At 41.6% G+C, this 21,295-nt stretch overlaps 1 protein-coding gene across 11 annotated transcripts in view; it reads left to right on the top strand.

Moving 5' to 3' along the window:
- The first annotated feature begins 18,187 nt into the window (after window positions 1-18,187).
- LOC121533539 (CUGBP Elav-like family member 5) overlaps window positions 18,188-21,295 on the top strand; it is a 242,950-nt gene continuing 239,842 nt past the window's right edge. For all 11 annotated transcript variants that reach the window (XM_041839573.2, XM_041839575.2, XM_041839579.2 and 8 more), the window contains exon 1: window positions 18,188-18,620. In XM_041839573.2, the coding sequence (XP_041695507.1) occupies window positions 18,263-18,620 (358 nt within the window). In that variant the 5' untranslated portion in view covers window positions 18,188-18,262. The remainder of the gene's footprint in view (window positions 18,621-21,295) is intronic.

Consider the following 21,295-nt stretch of genomic DNA (forward strand, 5'->3'; position numbering starts at 1 on the left):
CCGGCCCTAGCTTTTTGTGGGCCCTAAGCGATATTTGGTTTGGGAGCCCCCCACCTCGTGGGTAAAACATTTTAGTGGTCCCCCTCTTGACTACGATGAGAAACATTTTTTAAAAGTACATTTCCTGAAAATGTGGTGGTTTTAAAACTAATTTCATGCAATTCTACTCATTGTGCCATTGTGCGGACGGAAAATTGTGCAGTTTAAAGCTATTTTCCTGCAATTCTACACATTTTGTCATGACTTATGCCATGATGATCTGAGTGAGAGTGACTAACAAAATCAATGGGGGCCCCCTGGAGGTCAGGGCTCCTGTGCACATGCAATGCGTGCCTGGTCAGTAATTGTGCCATGGTCAGTAATTTTGCCATGATTACTACAAGTTGTAGATAGCTGGCTAGAATAACTTACCAATTTTGTAAAAAAATTGCTGACATGGGCTAATTCATTGACTGTCAGTGACTGCTGATGCACTATCACATTTCGAAATTGCATCCAGTAAGTTGAGACCCCAACTGAGTTCCAAAAAAATACAAAATAAAAATAAACGTTTTTGGTTGGGGCCACACTAGCGTCCGGGATCCCTAAACGATTGCTTATGTTGCTTATGCCCAGGGCCGGCACTTTCTTTCTCTTAGCAAGTAGCCCCTGTGGATAGGACAGGTATACTTCCAGGGGTATAGTACCCCAGGTTAGAACCACTGCTCTACTGTATAATTGCCTTCTTGCCCATGTGATGGCGACAGGCCGCAGGTATGCCTGTGTTTATCACACTCACGCTCAAATTCAAGTCTAGCCTACTTGTGCACGCTTTATGAAATAATGGCATGATGACTGCTACTGATATTAAACGTGTATGACTGAAATACTCCTGTCTGTCTCTCCGACATTTGCAACATTGTTTCAATATTGAAATTCGATCTCCAGCTGTCCCATAGTAATGAATGTGTCGGGAGTTGGAACGAGACAGGCAGGCAGACAGCTTTTCTCAGCCAGTCGAAATCATGAATCAGCTGGCATCATTTTTATGGATATATACAAAGAAATGTCAATAGAAAACAGGTAAAACTAAATTAAATGCAGCTAGTTTGGTCTTTCCAGCTTCTGTTTGAAGTGATTGTGTTAGCTGTGTTGTTGGCTAGCTCCTCTGAACAACAGTGTCCTGACGAGAGAGCACATTCTCTATGCCAGGTGAAATCGCGCATCATTAGCTTATTGTTATGGATGTATGCAAATAAATGTCACAAGAAAACAGCTTAAACAAACGCAAATGCAGCTACTTTGCTGTTATTCTGGCTGCACTGTTTGACGTGACTGTAAGTTAGCCATAGTTGGCTAGCTAGCAAGCAAGGGATAAAAACATTGCAATGGAACATTTAGAACGAACGATTCAGAACTAAAAGACTTAACGACTGGGTCGCGTCTCTGGCAACTCAACCGATGAACGACCAGCCGGCTTGTGCAGCAACCTTAGATTTGTGTCGGGACTATATCTCATGGAAGGATTAAATAGTATGAATAAATTCATCAAAATAATATTTTTAATGAAAATATGTCAATCATTATTTGAATATGTTAGTAACCCGTTGTATAAAAGTGATAATGCCCTCGAAGCCGGTGTTTAGAGGATATATCGAGTTCATCTCGGGCCTAACAACACCCGTGCCAATATATCCTCCAAACACCGGCTTCGAGGGCATTATCACTTAAATAAGTTATAAACAAATTCTCTGAAGATGGTAATTCCTCACTGCAGGAGCAATAGGTAGTGAGGAGAGAGCCTCTTTCTGATCCTCACTTGCAAGTGATCTAATTGAGTCAGGTAAAACACATTTTAAATGCACATTTCACAATCTGACATAATGGTAAGTAACGTTTTATGCTTTACATTATAAATGGGCTAAATGAACGACTCTTCTATGTGAACAGAGCCAAAAGAGCCTGCTCACCGAAAAGACTTGGAATGCCCATCACTAGCATTTACTTCGACGGCTCACAATGGTCGTGTTCCCGTGCTCAGACGTTGCTGACGCATGCCAGATCATACAAGCCTGAATAGGTATTTTACGTATCAGCTAACCACATCATGTTATAGCAATCTAATTCCCTAAGGCACAGTCGATGAGGTGGCAAGCAACCATTGGTTTATGCATGCTACGTCTGAGAAGGGGAACACGCCCCTTGTGTTTGTCACGTGATTTTTGCAGCTTCTCCGAGGTCGGCTCGTTCACGTCGACTGCGCTCTACATGATTGGTATTGGTATATTATTAGGATCCCCATTAGCTGTTGCAAAAGCAGCAGCTACTCTTCCTGGGGTCCACAAAAAACATGAAACATGACATAATACAGAACATTAATAGACAAGAACAGCTCAAGGACAGAACTACATTTAAAAAAAAATTGCGCACCTGTACTTTTATCCCGCGGGTTCTGCCATTTTGCATGCATCAACCAATGGTCGCATACCATGTCATCGACCATGCAGTCGGGCACCAGATTTCTATAACATGTGATGTGGTTAGCTGATACATAAAATACTTATCCAGGCATTGTAAGATCTGGCATGCGTCAGCAACGTATGAGCAGGGCAACAACCATTATTTTGAGGAAACGCATTTTTGTTCGTTTATTTGTTCTTTAGCCAGGTTATTTTTGCCTATTTTGTCTACATTATTATTTACCTCAACCTTAGCTACCATAAAGCTACCATTATTTTTGTGGTAAAATCAACAACAACAAAAATCACCTTAGCCTTAGCCTCCTGCCCGCCTGGCCTTACGACCTCAAGAAACGTTTACCTTTTCGACGTCCACCAAAAATGAGCACTGAGAAAAAAGTACCAAAGGGATTTAACCTGTGATGAGTCATCATCATCATCTTCACTATCCAACTACTGTCTTTACTCAAGATGAACTCTACAGAACCCACAAGAGTGTTAACCCACCGGTACGCATTAAAATGCTTTTCATCTTTTGAATTATTCTTGTACGGCCTACTGTGTAGGTTTGTGTCAATACAATGTAATAATGGATCTGTTGCAATCCATTTGAGTGTGTCTGTGTCCATAGGTTTCTCTATGTGCATCTGCTTTTATGACAACCTCTGCCATGTTCACAAATAAGAATCGAAAATTGGAAAGGTGGGGGATAAGGCTGAGGAAAACATGGCCAAACTACAGAGTCGTGACTAGAAATATTCATTATTCATTGTCAGTAACATTTAGTAGGGCTGCAAAATTGATTTGACTGAGAATTCCTTCAGGTCACAGTCAATTGGCCTCAGATAATTTGGGATTGCAGTAGCCTGTGAAATCAAAGCAGAGTTCTGTTCCCCTCTGGTGGCGGGAATGCACAGGTGCAACATGCTCAACGGCAACATGGCCAAAGCAGGCCTAGATAAGGCCCAATTCAATTAATTCACCTGCGTCATTTCTTGATTACTTACTTTAAGAAATAACAGACTGAACTAATATGACTGGGTAGGCTTAGTGTAGGCAAGTGTTCCTTTCAAAGGTTTTCACTTTGTTGTGTCAGTACATCAAGCATACAAGAAAAGATGCACATTTTAAATGGCCTACTTGTTTGAAAAGGGCCCATGACTCCTCAGCACAGGTGTTCGCAGTCCCCTCTCAATTAGTTTGGCAATTAGTATGTGGAATCAAGTAGCGTTTGCTGCTTTACTCAATAGCGGAGGTGCATAAAGATGGCGGCCCCCATGCACTTGAAAAAGTAAAGGAGAGCCTCACACTCAGGAGCTCAGACAAGCTGTCTTCATCAGGGTATAATGACAAAAACTGTGGGTCACTAATTTATATACTTTGAAAGGACACACACAGGTGTCTGTAATCATGGCCGGTGTGACTTGATTTCTTTGGTTGATTTACAGATATAAATAGAACATATTTTTAAAAAATGAATAGATAGCATACGATCATAGATACAATTTGGCTACATAGGCCTACAAACATTTACAATGGATAGCAAAAACACAATAATCACAAGAATGGCTTCAGATCAAAGTCTACGTTGAGACCGAAGGGAGCAAGGGTCTTTAAATTAAAGATCCAGGCAGCCTCTCGTTTTAACAATAAATTGCACTTACCACAAATTCCTCATTTTGCTAAGTTTGCCATATTGTACATTACTCTCCTTGACAATTTTTTTGTGAGGTCATTAGGACAGTATACGTCATGATCCCAATTTCAGCTTCAAGGCGCTTGTGCTGATTTATTGGCACTTTGAACCATGTGGCACAACTTAGTTTACAAAATCAGTCCATACAGGGCCGGCTTAATGCAGGGGCTTACCGGGACTGAAGCCCCTGGGCCCAGGGCGTGGGGGGCCCAAGAGGCAGCAAAGCAATAAATAATATTATCAAAATAAATAAATACATTTACAGTATATACAGTATTATACAGTAAATACAGATATGTAGTATATATGTTTTAAATAATTTTTTACTGCAACCGCTAACCACAGGAGGATTCAGGAGAGCGCTCTCAATGGGTGTAGACAGCCTGCTGCTGGCTGCTGCCGTTCTGCTAATCGTCAGATTGGGGGAGGAGAGGAGGTAGCGGGCCCACGTGGTAACTGGGGGGCTGTGCCTTGATTAGGTAACTGATTAATAAAAATAAATTTAAAAACTGAATAATAAATAAATGTGACTGGTCAATTTTGTGAGTCAGGGACTGGGCCCAAACCCATAGCGGGCCCCCAAAAAACAAAAGCTATTACTTTCTATAAAAACTATAGCTTGGTCTCAATGTTCAAAATACACCAGAGAGCATAATTTAAAAAATAACTGTGGATGAAATGTCATCACAAGCGCATACAGAAAACTGCCAAAATAAAGGCATAGATTCTACAAGTGGACCTAAATTATGCCAGGAAAATGTATCCCACACAGTCCAGGGACGGCTTGTTCAATAGGGCGATATGGGCGACGCACTGCCAAACGGGAAAAGGAAGGGATTTTTTTTCTAATCAATTATATATAAAAAAAAAATAATAATAATTATATTTTTTTTTTATAAATTTATAAAAAATTATATCACGGCAACAGCAGTTATCAGTGTTCACGTCTGATCTGCCAGCCACTAAATGTCAAATCAGGCTAAAGTCGTGCTTCAAATGGCCCGCCCGTTTTTTGGGCGATTTCAGTCAGGTTGAAAATCGCCCAGAAGTCTCTCATAGCCTGTCATGTAAAATCTATTTTTTTTAAATTGCAAAGCTTTCAATACATTCTCTATGGGTGTCTGTGGGCTTGCACTTACGCGCTTTCGTCATACATAACGTAACCACGAATGAACGTAACTAAGAAAAGACCAGGTAGCAGCCTCAATCAATTCACTACTACTATCAAAATGGCTAGGCTTCAGTCCAACTCGATTGTGTCTTTGAAAGAAGTTCCTTTTTGTCGGCGAACAAATTAAGATAAATTGGCAACGAAACAATTAGGACCTCCCAGACCAAATTTAATAATTCAACAGGTTTCTACTAAAGGCGGAAAGTCCTACACCCGAGGATTTTCCAAAAATTGGTACGAACGAAAAAAGACATTGCCACTCACTCAACTGGATGACGAGGGATACAGGCTAGCTGTCCGCCGCCACAACGATGAGGTTAGTGTTGATAATCACAAGTTTACTGGATGTGGATATGGTGTAATAAAGGCAGTTTATTCAGAGGTAAATATATCTGGAATCGCGTTCACGGACCCGTTCGTCAAACTCTTAGGGAGCTATAAATTAAGCCCCATTACTTACCATATCAGATAAGAGAAATTGCTGCAGCTACATATATTTTACATCCTGGCCCTACATAGTTCACTATTTGCATCACTTACCAAAATATTACATGTGGTCATATATGCTTGGAAAGTGGAGATGCCATAGAACGTCAAAAAGTAAACATTGCTGGAGACACATTGTCGTTTTGGAGAAGACATCGCGTTTGCTAGCGAAGAGATTTGTTGTGGCAAATGAACTTGGGCTGGGAATTGCCAGGAACCTCACGATAAGATATATGCATCAGCATTGCGTAGTCTCATGATTCTATACATATTGCGATTCGATACTGTGATTTTATTGCGCACCATATGTCTGTTGCAGAGGGATCAGAAAGCCATGAGAACGAGTTTTGATCAGTCATGGAAATAAAAGTGCTGAAAACTAATTGGCTCCCAATGTGAAAAGATTGAGAACAAGCTATGAAGGAACAATAATGGTGTTTTGGTGCAGGTACAGCCAACTAGAACTAAAATATTGCGATATTGTCAATACAGTATATCGTAAAGTATCACTATGTAACTCGATTTCTTTCACCCCAATCCCTCAAATTAACGGTAAATAACTGAATTGTTTGCCCCACATTTAGCTAAGATGATTAGCTAGCCAGCTAAAATGTTTTATTTAGTTAGCAGTCGCATCTACAATAGTTTACTGTCAATAACATGTCTCCAAAAATGACGTGGTGTCTCCAATTGTGTTGACATTTTACAATTGCAATGCGCATCCATGAGTATCCACTTTCTGTAGCTCAGCTGGTAGAGCATGGTGCTTGTAACGCCAAGGTAGTGGGTTCGATCCCCGGGACCACCCATACACAAAAATGTATGCACGCATGACTGTAAGTCGCTTTGGATAAAAGCGTCTGCTAAATGGCATATTATTATTATTATTATTATTATCTGAAGAGAGCCCGAAACATTGTGTGCAGACGTTTTATGCAATAAATGAAGTAGGTTCAATCTAGTAGTTCTGATCTTCTGATTGGTCCTGATGAGTTGGGCGAGGTCACCTCCAGGCTACTGTCACTGTTGCATTGGCTCTGAGTCGGGTTCTCTGTCTTCAAATGTTCAGCCTAAGAGAGGGGATTTTTGTGTGTGTGTGTGTGTGTGTTTAACAGTGATGATGTGTGTGTGTGTGTGTGTTTAACAGTGATGATGTGTGTGTGTGTGTGTGTGTTTGTGTGTGTGTGTGTCCTCAGAGCAAGAACTCGTGAGTTGGAAGAACTGAGAGGCCTATGGCGTGGGGTGTTGTCCTTGGCCACCTGCTGACAAGGCTGACAAGATAGGACCCTTTTGTCCATTGTTATTGGATAGGAACAGAACTTATAACCAGCTCCTGACCTAAATAGATCTTAGCACAACATTTTACTCAACATATCATATTCCATATTCACTATAACAAATATATTTACTACGACATTAGCAAGAACCGCCACATCCTCAGCCGGCTAATCCAGTGTGTGAAGTTTTGCGGAGTGTTTGAGTTAGCTTTGCGAGGCAAAGATGAAACTGAGGGCTCCACCAACCCTGGTAAGCCAACACTTTTGAGATCAGTCAATAAATGCTTCTGGTATTGACTTATATGCTGCCCCTGTCTTCATGTTGTTGCTGGACATATCTTTTTTTAAATGTGTGTAGGTCACCTAAATCATCAGAAAAATTGCCCCTCCTGAGAATTTTTTCAGGAGCCGCCACTGCCACACACCATAACATAAACTTTGTATCCCTCATTTGCTCAAGTGTTTCCTTTATTTTGGGGGGCCTATAAAAAAAAACTAAGCCCCATGGCCTATTATTTCTTAATCAGGCCCTGAGTGGATAGTGCTAAAACAATGACATCATATCTGAATTCTGCAATGTTCATGCACGTTCGCCATTGTGGCAGATTCATTAACTTTTGAGTGATATTCTCGGGATACAGCAGTGACAGGAATGCAATACAGCTTGTGGACAATTGGCTTCACTCCCACTATGACTGAAACACTCTTCGGCTAGACATTAAATGAATAGTCTACCTAGACCAATATGCTAACTAGTGAAACCGACGTCAGTGTGCTGCTAACAGACGATTTAGGCTCACAGAAACAACTCTATGGTTAAGGCATTAGTTCTGACTGGGTTAAGGTTTGGGATACTGTTAAAACAGAAACAACTCTATAGTTAAGGCATTAGTTCTGACTGGGTTAAGGTTTGGGATAGGGTTAAAACAGAAACAACTCTATGGTTAAGGCATTAGTTCTGACTGGGTTAAGGTTTGGGATAGTGTTAAAACAGAAACAACTCTATGGTTAAGGCATTAGTTCTGACTGGGTTAAGGTTTGGGATAGGGTTAAAACAGAAACAACTCTATGGTTAAGGATTAGTTCTGACTGGGTTAAGGTTTGGGATACTGTTAAAACAGAAACAACTCTATGGTTAAGGCATTAGTTCTGACTGGGTTAAGGTTTGGGATACTGTTAAAACAGAAACAACTCTATGGTTAAGGCATTAGTTCTGACTGGGTTAAGGTTTGGGATAGTGTTAAAACAGAAACAACTCTATGGTTAAGGCATTAGTTCTGACTGGGTTAAGGTTTGGGATAGGGTTAAAACAGAAACAACTCTATGGTTAAGGCATTAGTTCTGACTGGGTTAAGGTTTGGGATAGGGTTAAAACAGAAACAACTCTATGGTTAAGGATTAGTTCTGACTGGGTTAAGGTTTGGGATAGTGTTAAAACAGAAACAACTCTATGGTTAAGGCATTAGTTCTGACTGGGTTAAGGTTTGGGATACTGTTAAAACAGAAACAACTCTATGGTTAAGGCATTAGTTCTGACTGGGTTAAGGTTTGGGATACTGTTAAAACAGAAACAACTCTATGGTTAAGGCATTAGTTCTGACTGGGTTAAGGTTTGGGATAGGGTTAAAACAGAAACAACTCTATGGTTAAGGCATTAGTTCTGACTGGGTTAAGGTTTGGGATAGTGTTAAAACAGAAACAACTCTATGGTTAAGGCATTAGTTCTGACTGGGTTAAGGTTTGGGATAGGGTTAAAACAGAAACAACTCTATGGTTAAGGCATTAGTTCTGACTGGGTTAAGGTTTGGGATACTGTTAAAACAGAAACAACTATGGTTAAGGCATTAGTTCTGACTGGGTTAAGGTTTGGGATAGGGTTAAAACAGAAACAACTCTATGGTTAAGGCATTAGTTCTGACTGGGTTAAGGTTTGGGATACTGTTAAAACAGAAACAACTCTATGGTTAAGGCATTAGTTCTGACTGGGTTAAGGTTTGGGATAGTGTTAAAACAGAAACAACTCTATGGTTAAGGCATTAGTTCTGACTGGGTTAAGGTTTGGGATAGGGTTAAAACAGAAACAACTCTATGGTTAAGGCATTAGTTCTGACTGGGTTAAGGTTTGGGATAGTGTTAAAACAGAAACAACTCTATGGTTAAGGCATTAGTTCTGACTGGGTTAAGGTTTGGGATAGGGTTAAAACAGAAACAACTCTATGGTTAAGGCATTAGTTCTGACTGGGTTAAGGTTTGGGATACTGTTAAAACAGAAACAACTATGGTTAAGGCATTAGTTCTGACTGGGTTAAGGTTTGGGATAGGGTTAAAACAGAAACAACTCTATGGTTAAGGCATTAGTTCTGACTGGGTTAAGGTTTGGGATAGTGTTAAAACAGAAACAACTCTATGGTTAAGGCATTAGTTCTGACTGGGTTAAGGTTTGGGATAGGGTTAAAACAGAAACAACTCTATGGTTAAGGCATTAGTTCTGACTGGGTTAAGGTTTGGGATAGGGTTAAAACAGAAACAACTCTATGGTTAAGGCATTAGTTCTGACTGGGTTAAGGTTTGGGCTACTGTTAAAACAGAAACAACTCTATAGTTAAGGCATTAGTTCTGACTGGGTTATGGTTTGGGATAGGGTTAAAACAGAAACAACTCTATGGTTAAGGCATTAGTTCTGACTGGGTTAAGGTTTGGGATAGTGTTAAAACAGAAACAACTCTATGGTTAAGGCATTAGTTCTGACTGGGTTAAGGTTTGGGATAGGGTTAAAACAGAAACAACTCTATGGTTAAGGCATTAGTTCTGACTGGGTTAAGGTTTGGGATAGGGTTAAAACAGAAACAACTCTATGGTTAAGGCATTAGTTCTGACTGGGTTAAGGTTTGGGATACTGTTAAAACAGAAACAACTCTATGGTTAAGGCATTAGTTCTGACTGGGTTAAGATTTGGGATAGAGTTAAAACAGAAACAACTCTAGGTTGGTTAACAGTTCAGGCATTCATTCCAATTGGTTAACAGTTCAGGTATTAATTCCGAATGGTTAAATTAAGGAATAAGGTTTGGGATAGGGTTAAAACAGAAAAACAACGGCATGGTTAAATTTAGCCATAGCTCTATCTGCGAAATTTCAAGCAAGCTAGGTTACGGTATGGTATGTTCTTAACTCCGTTACACTAGCATCCTTGCAACTTTGAAACATAAATGTAAACTTCATGAAAATGTAATTGACTGAGAAATGCAATTTGGATTATTAAACCGCGTATACGGATATTAATAGAAACACTGCAATGAATGGAGAGTGCCAGTCAACCTCCTGGACTACAGTTATTCCTTCAGCAATTTAAAAGGTTGGTTTGCTAATGACGCACAGCTCTCATTCCATTTCCCAAAGAAAGGGAGTGAGAATTAGACGCGCTCGTGCTACTGCACACAGCTTAAACAACTTCATTCCAACCTTGATGGCCTATGTCTACTTAGCTGATACAAGTGCGAAAGCCGTTAAATGAAAAATATCACATTTAGTCTACTGCTGTTCATCTTATATATTTCAAATAAACACGTACAAACCTGTGCTGTTTCCCATTTGATGCTGAACTGTATTTATTACAGAAACTCATAATTCCAAAATTCCATGAGTCGGGTAGCAGCAGTTCAGATGTCAGCAGTGACAAGGAGGAGGGCAAAAAGGTATGCCATCTCATCTCTATTCCTTATCTCTCAATACTAATTAACGACATGGAGAAAGGTTGTATTTGCCCTGTGAAGTGTCTTCAATTCCACCTTCACAAACCATTCATTTCAGTTGAACTGTGCATTGATACTGATGGTATTTCACTAGTTTTAGCATCTTATTGAAACTTAATCAAACATTGTGTAATGTGAATTACAAAAAGCCTGTCCCCCAGGTAAAGAGCACCCTCAGTGGGGAAATGAAAACAGAGCCTGAGATTTCCACTTTTGGATGGTAACAAGGCAACACACCATCTTAACTCCACCTCCACATTTACTGGATTGGTTGAACAGTGCAGAAGAGAACCTCACCCAACAGATTTTATTTATCTCGTCAGGACCAGAAAGAAAGAAATGCTGCTCTCTTTTACGCCTGCTACGTTAGGTTAGGTAAAGAGTAAGAGGCCCCCAGCCTCAGATCACCCAGCCCAGAAGAACCACAAGACAGGGGGCAACAGCTCCACCGCTGCCCCCACCAACAAAGAAGAAACCAGTGGGAGGAGGAGGGGGGCCTCTATACTCAGATGTATTTATTTCTCAAATAATAATAGTTATGATTAATAAACCTTTGGAGTGAAATTCAGCTTGTTGAAGACCACAGTGCCCACTGATTTTTGCTTATTTAACAGTTAAAGTCACTGATTTACAAACAGCCACCTCTATATGTCCAGGACATGTCGAAATGTTAGACTTGGAGAAAACCCCTAAATAACTTAAAGTACCCATCAAAAGTTTGGACACAGCTACTCATTCAAGAGCTGTTCTTTATTTTTACTATTTTCTACATTGTAGAATAATAGTGAAGACATCAAAAGTATGAAATAACACATATGGAATCATGTAGTAACCCAAAAAGTGTTAAAACAAATCAAAATATATTTTAGATTTTAGATTCTTCAAAGTAGCCACCCTTTGCCTTGATGACAGCGTTGCACACTCTTGGCATTCTCTCAACCAGCTTCATGAGGTAGTCACCTGGAATGCATTTCAATTAACAGGTGTGCATTGTTAAAAGTTAATTCATGGAATTTCTTTCCTTCTTAATGCATTTGAGCCAATCAATTGTGTTGTGACAAGTTAGGGGTGGTATACAGAAGATAGCCCTATTTGGTAAAAGACCAAGTCCATATAATGTCAAGAACAGCTCAAATAAGCAAAGAGAAACGACAGTCCATCATTACTTTAAGACATGAAGGTCAGTCAATCCGGAAAATTTCAAGAACCTTGAAACTGCCACAGGAAAGGAAGACCCAGAAGACACATCTCAACATCAACTGTTCAGATGAGACTGCGTGAATCAGGCCTTCATGGTCTAATTGCTGCAAAGAAACCACTTCTAAAGGACACCAATAATAAGAAGAGACTTGCTTGGGCCAAGAAACACGAGCAATGGACATTAGACCGGTGGAAATCTGTCCTTTGGTCTGATGAGTCCAAATTTGAGATTTTTGGTTCCAACCGCCATGTCTTTGTGAGCTGCAGAGTAGGTGAACGGATGATCTCTGCATGTGTATTTCCCATTGTGAAGCATGGAGGAGGAGGTGTAATGGTGTGGGGGTGCTTTGCTGGTGACACTGTCTATTTAGAATTCAAGGCACACTTAACCAGCATGGCTATCACAGCATTCTGCAGCAATACGCCATACCATCTGGTTTGCGCTTAGTGGGACTATCATTTGTTTTTCAACAGGACAATGACCCAACACACCTCCAGGCAGTGTAAGGGCTTTTTGACCAAGAAGGAGAGTGATGGAGTGCTGCATCAGATGACCTGGCCTCCACAATCACTGACCTCAACTCAATTGAGATGGTTTGGGATGAGTTGGACCGCAGAGTAAAGGAAAAGCAGCCAACAAGTGCTCAGCATATGTGGGAACTCCTTCAAGACTGTTGGAAAAGCATTCCAGGTGAAGCTGGCTGAGAGAATGCCAAGTGTGCAAAGCTGTCATCAAGGCAAAGGGTGGCTATTTTGAAGAATCTAAAATCTTAAATATATTTTGATTTGTTTAACACTTTTTTGGTTACTACATGATTCCATATGTGTTATTTCATAGTTTTGATGTCTTCACTATTATTCTACAATGTAGAAAATAGTAAAAATAAAGAAAAACCCTTGAATGAGTAGGTGTGTCCAAACTTTGACTTGAACTGTAGGTTAATTTTAACTCAGAGGTTCCAAGTTTCCGACTTGTCATGAATGCAGCATAAAACCAGCAGACACTGCTGCACTCGAGCGTGTGTTGTGTGCTCTAGTGTCCTATGCAACCTTCTCTCTCCTCTGCAGATAGGAAAGATGAGGTACATTAGGGTGTCTCTCTTCCAAGGCAAGGTCCAGATCGATATCAGAGAGTTCTACACCACCGACATGGGCGACCTGAAGCTGGGGAGGAAAGGTAGGCTACAGTACAGAGACAGTGCTCTTTTCACATCTAGGCCATTAAGCTAGCGGTCCATAAAGGGCTTTGGTGCAATATGCCATCGCGTCACATTCATTTTCTTGAACAACACCTTCCAGTTGAGCGAGAGTGTTTTGCAACATCTCAAGTGCTGTACGCTTATTAGTCAGATGTACAGTTGGTGAATTTTGACATGGCAGCTAGAGCATATTATAATCATTCCCTAACAATGCAGTGTGCTCATCTTATCTTCTACAAAGCCAATCTCTATCATCCTCGCAACCCAACTCTTACTAGCTGGCAAGCTGAATCACTGAGATGAAGTGTGTGTAGAGTATGATCATGCTGTAGGTTTTGGGTAATTGGGGCTGGTGTGTGTGTGAGTGAGAGAGAGTGAGCGGTGCAGAATGCTAAGTGGCTCCCTCAGCTGTCTGCCGTGGCTCCCCCTGGGCCTCAGTCACTACAGGCCTGGCTGTGGAGATCAAGCTTGGCTGCCTCCCTGTACCGACTCAGTGGTTAACAAGAAGCAGCATTAATGCTATTGTAGCGTGCTCTAAATTGTATGTAACTTTTTAGTTCACACTAATAGTACGGCTCCTATTGATTTCTTGTCTCAGACCTCCAGCCTGGTGAAACACTAATGGCAATGGTCAATAAAAATGCATGAACTGGAAGATCTCACTCTCACCTCCACTGCAGAAAAGGACATCCACCCTTTAAAAATAGCCACTCAGCATCCCTCTAGTTCAAGGCTAGAGCAGTAGCAGTGTGACAACACAGGCTTCTTATCCAGTAAGCTAAAGTCAGCAAAAAAAGAAACATCCTCTCACTGTCAACTGCGTTTATTTTCAGCAAACTTAACATGTGTAAATATTTGTACGAACATAACAAGATTCAACAACTGAGACATAAACTGAACAAGTTCCACAGTCATGTGACTAACCAAAATTGAATAATGTGTCCCTGAACAAAGGGGGGGGTCGAAATCAAAAGTAACAGTCAGTATCTGGTGTGGCCACCAGCTGCATTAAGAACTGCAGTGCATCTCCCCCTCATGGACTGCACCAGTTATACCAGTTCTTGCTGTGAGATGTTACCCCACTCTTCCACAAAGGCACCTGCAAGTTCCCTGACATTTCTGGGGGGAATGGCCCTAGCCCTCACCCTCCAATCCAACAGGTCTCAGACGTGCTCAATGGAATTGAGATCCGGACTCTTTGCTGGCCATGGCAGAACACTGACATTCCTGTCTTGCAGGAAATCACGCACAGAACGAGCAGTATGGCTGGTGGCATTGTCATGCTGGAGGGTCAAGTCAGGATGAGCCTGCAGGAAGGGTACCACATGAGGGAGGAGGATGTCTTCCCTGTAACGCACAGCGTTGAGATTGCCTGCAATGACAACAAGCTCAGTCCGATGATGCTGTGACACACCGCCCCAGACCATGATGGACCCTCCACCTCCAAATCGATCCCGCTCCAGAGTACAGGCCTCGGTGTAACGCTCATTCCTTCGACGATAAACGCGATTCCGACCATCACCCCTGGTGAGACAAAACCGCGACTCGTAAGTGAAGAGCACTTTTTGACAGTCCTGTCTGGTCCAGCGACGGTGGGTTTGTGCCCATAGGCGACGTTGTTGCCGGTGATGTCTGGTGAGGACCTGCCTTACAACAGGCCTACAAGCCCTCAGTCCAGCCTCTCTCAGCCTATTGCGGACAGTCTGAGCACTGATGGAGGGATTGTGTGTTCCTGGTGTAACTCGGGCAGTTGTTGTTGCCATCCTGTACCTGTCCCGCAGGTGTGATGTTCGGATGTACCGATCCTGTGCAGGTGTTGTTACACGTGGTCTGCCACTGCGAGGATGATCAGCTGTCCGTCCTGTCTCCCTGTAGCGCTGTCTTAGGCGTCTCACAGTACGGACATTGCAATTTATTGCCCTGGCCACATCTGCAGTCCTCATGCCTCCTTGCAGCATGCCTAAGGCACGTTCACGCAGATGAGCAGGGACCCTGGGCATATTTCTTTTGGTGTTTTTCAGAGTCAGTAGAAAGGCCTCTTTAATGTCCTAAGTTTTCATAACTGTGACCTTAATTGCCTACCGTCTGTAAGCTGTTAGTGTCTTAACGACCGTTCCACAGGTGCATGCACATTAATTGTTTATGGTTCATTGAACAGGCATGGGAAACAGTGTTTAAACCCCTTACAATGAAGATCTGTGAAGTTATCTGGATTTTTATGAATTATCTTTGAAAGACAGGGTCCTGAAAAAGGGCAGTTTCTTTTTTTGCTGAATTTTATATACAGTATCAATGATGGTTGGCCCTTTTTGTTTTTCTGCTGCACATGTAAGCAGGCCAAGCTGCTGAGCTGTCTGCCAAAACTATTCTTCTTTGACTGTCCTGGCCTTGCTAACTCCCATTGAAGTGGCCGGATAGATGCCTTTGGAATTCAATAAATGTCCACTTACGGCATTGAATGAAACCAAAATAACTGTGTCGGGTACAAATACAGAAATCAATAAAAAACCTTTGATCTTGTTTCATTGTGCTGTGCGGCCTGCTATTAAAATATCTCAGACAAGGTTTAGAATAAGAAATGTCAGAGTATGCGCCTTGCTCTGCAGTTATTGTATTGACCTTTCATGTCAATGTGGACCCTGCACACTCCCCTGGCTGGTCTGTGTCTCCCCCAGGTGTGGCGTGGAACCCAGAGCACTGGAACCAGCTGAAGAAGATCATCCCAGACATCGACGTTGCGATCCAGAAGTTCTAGACCCTCTATGGTACCCAGCGAGCAGCCAAGACAGCCCAGATCGATTCCCCTCTACAGCAGCGAGCCTTTTGTCACTGACAGTATATCACTTAATTTAATTCACTGTTAAACAGCTTTAATTAGTATACATCCGGCAGATATGTTCAGTTAAAGCCCTATGTTTTACTTACCTCACTTTAAAAAATAGCTGTCTGTTCTGTGTTTTAATTCTGTATATAGTTGTATTTATTAGTTGGCTTTATAAGCCATGGCTTTAGTTGCAGAGAAGATATGTATTTTGTTGACAGCATTTGTAAATGGAGAGCATGAGTTAATAAAGCCTATATGAAGTGAGGGGCTCAATGGCCATTAGAGTCCGGATACTTTTTTGTTGAATTATATTATGATAGCCTAAACTATGTCTCCTTTCATCTTTGGCAAATGCAGACATGTTTCTTGAAGTAATACACACAAAAACTGTAGACTCCTTTCATATTCCAGAAGAGGGAGCAAGAAGCCAATGGATTGATCACTGCAAACAACAATGCAAGACCATCAAGACAATGAGTAGGTAATGGGACAAAATAAAAGATTGATAGTATGAAAATAAAGTGGGAAGGTTGAATTTTAAGAGGGTAATGGCACATGTTTATTTGCATTGAAAGTTGCTGTAGTCCTTGTCCTAGAGATGTAAAGCAGTATCTAGCCTATTCTAAGCTAAATGTAAGCAAATTAAGACTCAAATATTCATTAAAATGACAGTACCATGTTGTACCTACAATGCACATATTTTCTCCACTGGTGTCAAAAGTGGGATGGAGCTACTGTGAGGCCATCAAAGGCAAGCATGCTTCAGATAGAGAAGTGCAATGGTGTGTTTTCTGAAAGAATGATGTAGTGTAGCAAAGGAAGGAGATGGATTCAAGTCCTGAAAGGACTAGCCCCCCAAATTCTCTACATTACATAGGGAAAGTGGTGGGGCCTGCTATATTGACGGCGGAATGATTCCCATTTCATTTGTATTTATTATTCATCAAAGTTCCACCATGGCATTGATTTAAATGTTCAAAAGTCAAATTTTTGCGTGGTCCTCAAGCAGGTGTGAGAAGGGTGCAATTGCAGCCTGCAATTCGGGGGCGTTCCTGCATGTGTGCATTCCTGCATCTGCAGGAACCCCTCTTTATTCTATTATTGGTCCATTTTTAAGCTAGGACAGGCGGGAGACGGGGGCGCTCCAGTACATTAGGTGGCGTTAATGCACAATAACGTTGGATGCCAGCCGCCGATAAACTCCACAGAAGAAGGGGAGGGTAGCTAGCTATCTAGCCGTACTCCGGTAGACAGTGTTTTCCCACAGTTCTGTTAACGTGTGCGAGGGCAGATGTTTGGCAGACGGGAGCGAAGGACACTGTGCTAGCTTAGCCAGCTAGTCCGGTACACAGCAGGTGGGAGGCTAGCTAGGACACAGTGTCGCTAAATAGCAAGCTTGCTAGTTAGCTAACACATGGTGTCAGCCCAGCCTCCCGCCTGCTGTGCTAGTGGGAGGCGAGGGCGACCGGTAGACAGTGTCCTTCGCCCCCACCTGTCGGGCACGGTTTCTCCGGTACACAGCAGGCGGGAGGCGGCTGGCGACACGTTATACTAGCTAACCTGCAAGCTAGCACATGGTGTCGCTAACTAGCAAGCTAGATAGTTAGTTAGCTAGCTAGCACAGGTGTTGCCCCAGCCTCCCACCTGCTGTGCTAGCGGGACTGGTAGACAGTATATTCCCACAGTTCTGTTAATGATGATGAGGGCAGGAGGGAGCGAAGGACACTGTCTACCGGTGTATTTAGCAAAGAGGACTCTGGAGGCGGGGGCCAAAAAACTCAGATAATACTTTTATTTCCCTTTTGACCTACATTCAAAAGTGTCACAAGCATTCAGGAACCAACAGGATGATTGAAGGGGTGGAGGGTTCATGAATGAACCTGTGGGATGCAGGAATGACCACATGCAGGAACGCCCCCCAATTGCGGGCTGCAGTTGCACACTATTGGCAGGTGTTGGAAAATGCAAAGAATTTGCACTCTGATGTTTCACTACCATAGCTTCACTACCATACCGACATCTGTGGGTGTCGCTCAAGAGCGGTGAATGTGACTCTCGCTCGGTGGTTCTCGCCCCTATCAACCCCCCCTCTTGTACTATGTGTGTGCGAGTTTGTTGTGTTTCGGATAGAAAGTGAGCCTGGTTTCCAGCTGAGTGCTTGCTCTCTCTCTCTGTGTGTGTGTGTGTTGTCATTATTATCCAGTCTGCTCCCAGCTAAGAATGGCCAGATTCACTCAGACTGAAACAAGAAGGCAGCAGCAACCACAGCAGCCCCATCCCGCTCACACCAGCCTGGTTTTCACTGGACCTGGGGCACCACCGACCCAACAACCACTACTACTTATCCCTCACCAGCACCAGTACTCTCAGATCACATTTCCTAAACCCATGAACGGGTCAGAATCCATTTCAATTCATCCGGAGAGCGGCAACATGAAAGACCAAGATGCCATAAAGCTGTTTATCGGACAGATACCGCGGAACCTAGAGGAAAAAGACCTGAAACCTCTGTTTGAACAGTTTGGAAAAATCCACGAACTGACCGTTCTGAAGGACCGATACACCGGCATGCACAAAGGTAACGTGTCCGTCCGTCCCCCGTCCCCGTCCCCCCCCGTCCCCCGGAATATAGCGAGACCTAATACAATTAGCTGTATTTCGTATGATTACAATATTTTGTACAATTGTCTGTCGCATGGGTGGCGTCTTTTGCATTACGCACCAAATGTTTTCTTATGTATTTTTTGACTAACTCAACGTTTAGCTCACTAAATGATTGTACCGAATTGCAGGCAGAAATAATGCATCATATTTTTCGCCAAACATGTATGATAAAATACAATTTAATAATCGTTACGAATGCTCGTGGTCTCATAGCAATGTATTCAATTTAATTGTATTTTCATAACTCTCTCTCAGAACTGGGCCAGAGGCGCTTAAAAGGGATGCATTTTTTAAGTATCCAACCCAGCCTGTCCCATCTTTTACAAACCCAACACGACCAAATCAATTCGGTGCCAAAATGTTACAAAACATGGACGCAAGGACTGTCACAAGATGACAGACGTATCTACCGCGCGAGCAGTGATGCTGCTGCTAGTGTGAAGCCAAGTAGGGTTCGTGATAGTGGATGTAAATTCGCGCACCAACAAGAAGAGAATGTTAAGATTCGAGGTTTTCCAATGCTGTCGTGGAAAGTCGTCGACGCCATTTAACTTTACAATGGTGGTGGTCTATTAGGCTATGATAGTGAACGACGTTGCCCTATTCATCATCGTCAGTGTTAGGGCATCATCTTCATGGAAACTGTAGCCACCAATAAATGAAAGCTTCTTGATGTTACAGTATTATTATATTCACATTTTGATGGGCAGATGATAATTTAGCCTAAGCTATTTTCCATTAAAATATATTGGTCATTTTATATTAAAGGGTACCGCATGATATGTCCAACGTGTAATTAATTATTAGCCTACATCAATAGCCTACTTCCATGGATTTAGTGTAAAACCAAAATGCACACTTCCCCACTGTCGCCAGACACCAAGATCCAAAACCACTCATTACACAATGCTAGATTTTAAATAGGCTAGCCTATTGTTGAGTCTACAATAAATCAATAACACAATGCCACAACAATTGTGATTCATTATCAAATAAGGCTAAAATAAGTTGTAATTCCATCCAGGTAAATTCTAATATGCACCATGGTAGTTGATAGTGATAGATGACATTTCGATCAATGGGAATCAGGCCCCGTAGCTGTCCTTGGTCCTAACGGCCCAAACACTTTGAACAGGAAAGGATATGGCAGAATTGGTTGATTTGTGACCAAATGACAGTCAGAGATGTCCCTGTTTAGGAGATAAATGTATTTGTGATGTTAACAAAAAAAACGAATCACACAATTGGTGGCAGTCTTTTAAATGGCACTTTTGACACCTGGCATTATCATGCCATTATATTGTCTAATTTCTGGCATTCCAAATAGGCTATGATGAACATGAAGCCTTTAGATTTGTGAAAGTAAAAACATAATTGGAGACATAGCCTACATACTGCATTATGGACAATGTCTTGATGGGTGTACAACATTATCAACCCAAACCCATGTTTACATTATACACAGGTGAGATAAGGCTGGTCAAATTTTTATCACATTTGTAATTTCTTATGTCCTACTGTATCTGCTATAAGTGAAGAGCCACTCCTAGAATATGTCCCTTCCAATGTCTTTCTGTTAATGAGGTGAAATAATAGCCAGTAATAATTCAGCTCAAGCTCTGCATAATGTCACTCTCACCTATGATTGGTGATCAAAAGTTAGAGGTCAACAGTTTGAGAGGACCCTACGCCCGCTCTTAAATATGGCCATCATTCCAATGTGAGTGGTGTATGTGTGCTAGCGTCTATATATTTGTGTGTATGTGTGTGTCATTGTGTGTGTGTGCGCTTGCGCTTATGCTTGTAATAAAAGTATTTCTCAACATCCCATACCTGGCATTAGTTGTGTGCAAGGAGTAAAACGTTATTGCACTGCATTGCATAATGACTGCCGTTCTTGGTACTCTACAAATTGTTGTGTGATAATTGTCAGGCCCTGAATGGTGGCGTGCATATGGAAGATATGAGCAGGATTTCTCTGTGTGTCAAAAAGATGATTCAATAATGAGTCTTGAATTGTACATCGACATAACTTGTAATGTCAACAGCTAGTCTGTAGTTTACAATGTACAGGTTCTATCTCTTCAATTTAGATATTTTCATCCTCATCAATTTGTCAACATTTTTATCATAGTTTTCTTCAGCTTTAGCTACTGTAAATTAAAACAAGTTTTAGAAAATGTTCTATGTAAGAGCTTTCAATAACAAGTAGTTTTTGCTTTTATTCACAGTACTGTGGGTTTTTTGCATTCAGGGCTGACATTCCACTGTTAACTTCATACCTTTGTTATTTTATTTATTTATTATCATAGGCATTTTACCTTAAACTGACGAGTTAATAAATATTACTAAAGGTAAAACATTGCTTCCTAAATTAATAAATGTCAATTTATAGATTTTATTTTGTAACATGGCTGTTTGTGTGGATTTTTAAAAAGTTAGATAATACTGTACAACCAAGGATTAACCTTGTTAGTGAACTTATACTGCCTCAAACATGACAAGCACCATCTCTGCTATTATGTGATAATTATATCAAGCTTAATTACCTATCTCAACAACTCATTTGATAGATTAGATGGCGCGTTC

Source organism: Coregonus clupeaformis, chromosome 20, assembly GCF_020615455.1.
Source record: "Coregonus clupeaformis isolate EN_2021a chromosome 20, ASM2061545v1, whole genome shotgun sequence".
Lineage (NCBI taxonomy): Eukaryota > Metazoa > Chordata > Actinopteri > Salmoniformes > Salmonidae > Coregonus > Coregonus clupeaformis.